General features: G+C 46.4%; 1 protein-coding gene across 1 annotated transcript; it reads left to right on the plus strand.

Annotated features, from left to right (window-relative positions):
• Positions 1–1,001: 1,001 nt before the first annotated feature.
• SPATA19 (spermatogenesis associated 19) lies at positions 1,002–5,695 on the plus strand. The gene is made up of 6 exons (XM_045790842.2): positions 1,002–1,408; positions 1,581–1,637; positions 2,135–2,227; positions 2,412–2,503; positions 5,137–5,214; positions 5,488–5,695. Exons 1-6 carry the CDS (start codon positions 1,331–1,333, stop codon positions 5,552–5,554), a joined length of 465 nt encoding a protein of 154 aa, XP_045646798.2. The 5' UTR covers positions 1,002–1,330; the 3' UTR covers positions 5,555–5,695.
• Positions 5,696–7,040: the final 1,345 nt, after the last annotated feature.

Consider the following 7,040-nt stretch of genomic DNA (forward strand, 5'->3'; position numbering starts at 1 on the left):
ATACAAACAAACCCAGGATGTAGAGCTCAAAAACTTATGAAAATCTTACTTCTGAAGTAAGAACAAGATTGAACAGACAGGAGAAGAGATAGAACTCCCCTGAGTATATCTTTTCATGTAGTTTTAACTTTTGACTCACATTAATGTTTTTATATAAAAAATATATCAATAAAGACAGAAACATAAGTTTTAGGTAACAGTGGCAGAAACAGAGATGTTGACAAGTAATTTCATCTTCTGTTTTTCAATTTCAGTCCCCCTGGGAGTTAGGTTGGGGTCATATGACTAGTACTGGCCAACAAGCTTTAAGAAGAAGCCTTTGGGCTGAAGCAGAAGAGCTGATTTTGTTCCTCCATATGTTCTCTCTACTTGCTTCGGCAATCATGGAGGTAACCTCATGAGACCTTGGAGCCACAGGATGGAATTCTTCCTGGATCTCTAAGTCACCACATGGAGCACAACTACACTAAAGAGCTTCTCAACTTGTATTGGAGTTTTTGAGAGTGAGAAGTGAAATTTTTTCGTTTTAATTTTTAATTCTAGTTAACACGCAGTGTTACATTAGTTTCTGGTGTACAATTTAGTCATTCAACACTTCCATACATCACCCTGTGTAAACCTTTTTAATTTGGGGACTAGTCTGTTGCCTCAACATGGCCTAGAGCTGGAAAGTATCAGGAAATATATTTTTAAATAACAAATGGCACTTGCAATTTTTACTCTATTCCTCTAATTGCTTGGATAATTTTTTTATGATTTGAATCACTGGTGTAAACAAAGTAGAAAAAAGAAATGTCCTTGTTGAGAATTTTTTTCCTCCATCTTTGATTTTTTTGGGGGCGGACAAATTATTTCTTCCCCCATATGTGAGAATAAGAAGTACCTGTGACATTGTTTGAAATCAACTTCTAGAGGGCCCGGATCATTTTGTTACAAATTTATTTTCTTGATTCATAAAATGTCTTTCTGCTTCAGCACTGCTTAAAACTGGGTGACCAGCAATAACCCTCCTGCCCCAACCAAATCTCTATAATTTTGTTAATTTCCCCCTTGTGTCTTCCTCAGACTTATATTGGTTGTGTCTTATTTTTTCTTCCCATCCCCCATCTCTCCGTTTCTGAGCTATGGCCATCACTAAGGCAGATACTTCCTGACCTTTTTTTCCATCTCCACTCTGACCCCAGAGATTAAAGGAGGCCATTGTCACATCATCACTGGCCAGCCAATCAGGTGGGCACCTCCCATCAATGACCTCCTTGTTCCAGAGGAGTTCTCAGGCAGCTTCGATGGAAGGAGGGAGCCAAGAAGGAGGCCTGGCATAAGTTCAAAGATGATAATTACAACATGGATTGTGTACATTCTCGCCCGGAAATGTGCAGGGTTCCCCTTCCCACCAAAAATCAGTTCGGTAAGTAGAGCTGGGGGTAGCTACCTGGAATTGTTTCTTATCTCTCTGCTCCCTTCTGACCCTTCCACTGCAGTTCCAAGAGATCTTGTAATACATAACTCTGGATAAGAATGGAGGAGGAGGGCTGGGTCTCTAGGTATTCTGAGGGCATTAACTTACCGATTTGTTGCAGGACGTTGAAGTTGTAGAAAGCGAGGCAGTATCTGTAGTACAGCACTGGTTGAAAAAAGTGAGTAATATTCCTCTATGACTTAGGGTACTCCAAATTCTAGAGAGCTGGTCTCCACGGGTGCAAGAATCTGGACTCCTTTCCCCTTGGAACTGGGAAACTCAAGGTCATTGCTAAACACCCTCCCTAGAGCTGTGTCTAATTCACCAAATGTCCTAGAAGATGCTGGGGCTTTTGTTCTTGTCAGAGATGTGTTGGAATCACCACTATCCCCACCCTGCTTCTTAAGGATACTGGATGAGGGGTTTCAGACCTGTCATCCCCAGCTACAGGGCATCTCAGGAATACCTTGGGATAGGGCCAAGGACTTAATGAGTCCCATGGAATTCTACAGAAAGGTAGACATGTTTACTGCAGGAACTGTGAGATACAGAGTGTATACGTGAGGACATGTGGAATGTGTGTTGTGACAGAGGGAAAGGAGGGAAAAGGAAGAAGAGACAGATTTGGGCTCAGATACAGAGCAACACTTTCAGGGGAGATTGCTCACCTTTCAGACTGAAGAAGAAGCTTCCCAGGACATAAAGGAGAAGATGTCCAACAACTGCCCTCCCACCCATGGCCAAGATGTACATGTCACCAGAGATGTGGTAATTGAGAGTTTGAGACAATCATCCTAGCGGAGTGGGCAGAGAGGGAGGTGGGCGGGCGTAAAGTCCAGTTGGAAAGGGTCTTGGGCAAGTGGGCAGAGCTCGTCCAGGCTGGGCTCCACCCTCCCCATGAACTCTATCCTCGTTGGACAGTAATCACATGCATGCCACCTGGATTTCCTAGGTGAAGCATCATCTCTCAAAGTCTGATTTGTTGGCAAACCAGAGTCATGAGGTCCTGGAGGAAAGAACAAGAATCCAGTTCATAAGATGGAGGTAAAGCATCTCATTTGCCCCAAGTGGAGTTGTGGGGAGGAAGGCACAAATCCCCCACCTTCAGGATTCCTGGCCAACACAAACTCAACAGCTATTCTTCTCCAGCGATGTTGGCTTCTTTGGCTGAGAAATTTTTCAGCCTTACTTTGGGGTCTTAAGGGAATATTTTTGCTATCTTGAAAGCCCAGCTCATTCCTAAGTTTTAACATGACTTGAGGGGTTGCAAAACTGGGCTTGCTCACCATTTCTTCAATGCTTCTGAATAAATTTCAGACTTCTGTTACTTTTGCACTTGATTTGTTCAGAAGTGGCTGCACTTTAAAGAGCTAAAAGAAAATAAGCTCTTAAAATGCAAAAGCCTGAGCCCTCATCTGCAGCTGAGGTGAGAGGAAGCTTCTCAGTGCCCGAGGCTAGAATTCTGTGCTCCACAGTACAGTGGCTTTGCCAGCCTCCCGCCATGCCTGCCCGAGCACAGACCACCTCCTTTTGCCTTTCCTGGCTCCGAAGGGGCTGAGACCCAATGTGGAGGGAGCTGAGCCTAGAAGCCATCTCATTTCCTCTGGCATAAGCTTCCCTATTTCCTTTTCAGGACTGTGTTCACTCGGGGTCTCTTTTCCCAGCAGAATCGTGGAATTAAACTGGTCCTCCATGAAACTGTGGAGGACCTCTCTCTCTTATTTCTGTACTCTTTTCCTTTCCATGCCCCCATCACTAGCTTTGTTCACTTATATCAAGGAGGATGCACTTCTCGAGAAATGTATTTTTGCTTTGGGATATCCAGTTTTCTTGTGTTTACTCCTTACGGTGCCATTAACATTTTAAAACAGGATTCAAATGCCCAGGAAGGAAATGGTGGAATTTGAGACATTCCAGGGAAGACTTTTTGGATGGGAACCCCATTCTACAATCATAAATGTTGGGGACTGCAATCCAGCCACAGCCTTACACATGGGAGCCTGTCCCTGCCTGACATGGCCTCACTGGATGGGACTCTATATGTGGCAGTTCCTTGGTCTGGATAATATGAATATCATCTTCAGAAATTTTTTAGACCTTAGCTGTATGGCATACTTAGGTTAAAACTTTGGAGACAAGCTATTCGAATCACAATTATCCATATATAATTTTTCCACTCTGGACTTTCTGTGGACTTTTTTTTTTTTTTTAAGATTTTATTTATTTATTTGACAGAGAGAGATAGCCAGCGAGACAGGGAACACAAGCAGGTGGAGTGGGAGAGGAAGAAGCAGCCTCCCAGCAGAGGAGCCTGATGTGGGGCTCGATCCCAGGACTCTGGGATCACACCCTGAGCCGAAGGCAGATGCTTAACGACTGAGCCACCCAGGCGCCCCTCTGTGGACTTTTTAAACCCATAAATTGTGCCTGACCCCCTCTCCCATCCACTGGCTTTGGCATTCTTTTATTAGTTTCAGTAAATATGTAGTCAGGGAATACATATCCCTTCATTAATCATCGATGGATACTCAGTTATTTGGTAGATGTTTGCTAGGCCCTCTAAAGAGAGAAAATAAGATGGAGTCCCCAGTTTCAAAGGGGTAACAGTGAACTAGATGAATAAGGTGTGTGAATATTAGAGAAAATGTCAGAAAAGCCATGAGGAATATCTATAAGAGCATGGCATGGGGGACCCAAGCTCGTGCATTGCTGCCTGGGGGACCCTGGAAAGGATTCTAGCAAGAAATTTGCTTGGACGGACCTATGGGCTGGGCAGGGACAGAATAAACAGGAGTGGGGAGGAGGGGGCTTCCACAGGTCACAAGAACCTTGGCAACTTGGCCAATTCCATCTGACTTCTAGTGCCCAGGGCTGTGGCCCTTTCTTTGAGGCTTACCCCCTTCTGCCTTGGCTGGGAGTAATCTCTCCCTTTTCTGGAATCCTTTTATCCTTTCCTACTCCTCTCTTTGGGCACTGACCCAGCTCCACCTTGTGTGACTGATGAATGAGCACATGTATCAACTCCAGGCTTCCAGTCTTTGAGGCCGTATCAATGCTTCCCATTGAAAGCTCCAGAGCACCTAGAACAATAGAGGCAAAAATGGGGGATTCAGTGGACTGACTGGTTTTGCTGGAATGGAGGTTTTGTGGGGGGAGAGAGGGATGGAGTGGGGAAGGATATGAATTGGACCTCAGAGACAAAGGCAAGTCGGCATGGTGAAATAGAACAGCAGTGATGAGGGGCTTGCAGCTTCTTCGTGAGAGACTTTTGCAGAATTATCTCTAAACGATAGTAAGTATGGCATAATGTAGGTCATAACGAGCTGATAAGGAAGTTGGAGAGGCATTCAGAAGGGGTGAATTCCATGCTTTACAAGACCACTCATCTGCTGTGCAACTCTAGTAAAGGCACTTAACCTCTCTGTTTCCTCAACTCTCCTTAGGACCATTTGCTACCTGCCAGGATTATTGGGTGGCTCAGGGGTACTTGTTGGTAAAAAACAAAACAAACAAAACAAAACAAAAACCTTTGTGTGCCTCATGCAAGAGGAGTGAAGGACCAGCTCAAAATTTCATGGCAACAGGGTCAGAACTATTGTTTATGTGATTCCAATCCATTCACTATGCCTAGTGAAAGAAAAACTCAAGAATCTCAATGTTTGAATGGTGTTTTGCAGCCATACCCGTATCTTCCAAGTGCCAAGTGAGGTGATGAATGACATTACGCGAGAGCGAATTGAGCAGGTGAGACGAAGGTAAGCTGTTTGAGATGATCTGATTTGTACACCTAGTAGGGTCAGGTGGTAGTGGGCGGGGATGTTTCTGGCCTCTTCTCTGCAGGCTCCCTGACCATGTCTGGAGCCCTTCTGTGCTGAGTGCCTCTTCGTAGGATTCTGCTCCAGGACCCGAATGGGGCAATGGCTGACCGGCCACCCCAGCTCCATACCGTGGTCTGGGTATGTGCTCTGGACAGGCTTTGCCCTCTGGCAACCTCCCATCTGCCTCGCTCCTCTTCTCTGTCCCTGCAGCATATGCAACCTTACGGATGAATCATCTCAGCAGATTCACGACAGAAATTCCTATGCAGACTGCTGAGAGCTACAGGTGAGAGGGCCAACAGGTGAGGAGCTGGGCAGAGGAGATGGCTCTCCCGGGCATGAGACAATGCACTGGGGTGGGAGCTTGAGAATAAAGTTTGGCCTTTCCTTTGGTGAGGGGACCTGCACCTGGGGCTAGTGAGAGTGGGGGATAGGGCAGCTGCCTTAGGCTCCTGCAGTGCCTCTCTTAAATTTCTGGAAGGACTCCAAGTCAAGTTCAGATTGGCCTCTCTGACTCCTTTAGCTGTAGTGTCACCGTGAGTGCTTCTCAATCATGCACAGGCTAGGGACCACCTGGGGCTGCGGTGTTAGTAGGTTGTGGGGGGCCCGTTATTCTGCATTTCTAATACTCCAAGGCATTGCTGCTGTAGGTCTACTGACCCCACTTTGAACCACAAGATCACAGAGCACTGGGGTCAGGAGTGAGGGCACATAGGTTTTGGCCCTGCCACCAGTTAGGGCCTTGACTTTGGGTCCTGTGACTTCTTGGCCTGCGCTGGGTACCAGTGGTCATAAGAGTGGCCATTTACATGGCTCTGGGAGGTAGAAGGCCATTGACAGACAATGCACTAGAGAGGCCACAGAAGCCATTCATTCAGGAAAAGGTTACTGCACCCTTGCCAGGTGTGAAGACTGAACTGGCTGTCACAGGGGGCTGAAGGAGTGTTTTAGACACAGCTGACCCCCAACATGCTCAAAGGAAGGCCATGGAGATAGAGTGCTGGCATTTATGGGACACTTACTGTATGCCAGCTTTGGCATAAGGCGTTGTCAAGATTTCTCATCTGATCCAGGAGAACCTTAAGGAGAGGGCATTATTCATGCCCATTATACAGACGGCAGAGGTTAAGCCAAGCCTTACAAGTGGAGAGTGTCCTTCAGTCCAGCTCCATCTTGGGCAAGTTGACTTATGCCTCCATGCCTCAATTTCCTTAGACTTCAGAACATCACCTTGAGGAAAATGGCTATCAGCACTTAGTAAACAGCAGGATGTACCATGTCAACTGTTTACTAATGTTAAAGACATGAGGAATCTGGGGTGCTTGCAGTGTCTTCTGAAGTTTGAAGAAGCAGAGCCAGGTCTGTCTAAGGCACCACCATCCTTTCCCTCCATGGGTTTTCGTGCTCTACACGCAGTTCTAAGAATGCTGGGACGGTGGGCTTCGGAGGCATGATCATCAAGCCCTTTAGCCATCCTCTGCATTTCTGTGATGTGCCCCCTGGGCATTCCTCTGCTTCCCAGGTTCGTGTCCTTCAGGGTCAAGGAACAGCCTGTGTTAGAAGAACATCTATCACCCCTTGATCGGAGAAGCGACCACACCTGGGCAGAGAGAATCCGGTGGGTGAGCCCTTCCTTGTGACAGTGGCAACACTGGAATCTTCCCGCTGAACTGCTAATAAAGAGACGAGCTATTTAATCACTGTCCTGGCCTCTGGTGTGAGTGCTTGCTATTCATTCATTCATTAGGCTCTGAGCACCTCGT

The sequence above is a fragment of the Ursus americanus genome, chromosome 16 (assembly GCF_024610735.1).
Source record: "Ursus americanus isolate L20-20 chromosome 16, mUrsAme1.1.p, whole genome shotgun sequence".
Lineage (NCBI taxonomy): Eukaryota > Metazoa > Chordata > Mammalia > Carnivora > Ursidae > Ursus > Ursus americanus.

What these genes read in the sequence shown, in the direction of transcription:
- SPATA19 (XM_045790842.2), top strand. Translation starts at nt 1,331, where the DNA reads ATGATAATTACAACATGGATTGTGTACATTCTCGCCCGGAAATGTGCA. An exon ending in TACAGCACTGGTTGAAAAAA is followed by an intron (nt 1,638 to 2,134) that starts GTGAGTAATATT and finishes CTCACCTTTCAG; the next exon opens with ACTGAAGAAGAAGCTTCCCA. An exon ending in ATTGAGCAGGTGAGACGAAG is followed by an intron (nt 5,215 to 5,487) that starts GTAAGCTGTTTG and finishes CTGTCCCTGCAG; the next exon opens with CATATGCAACCTTACGGATG.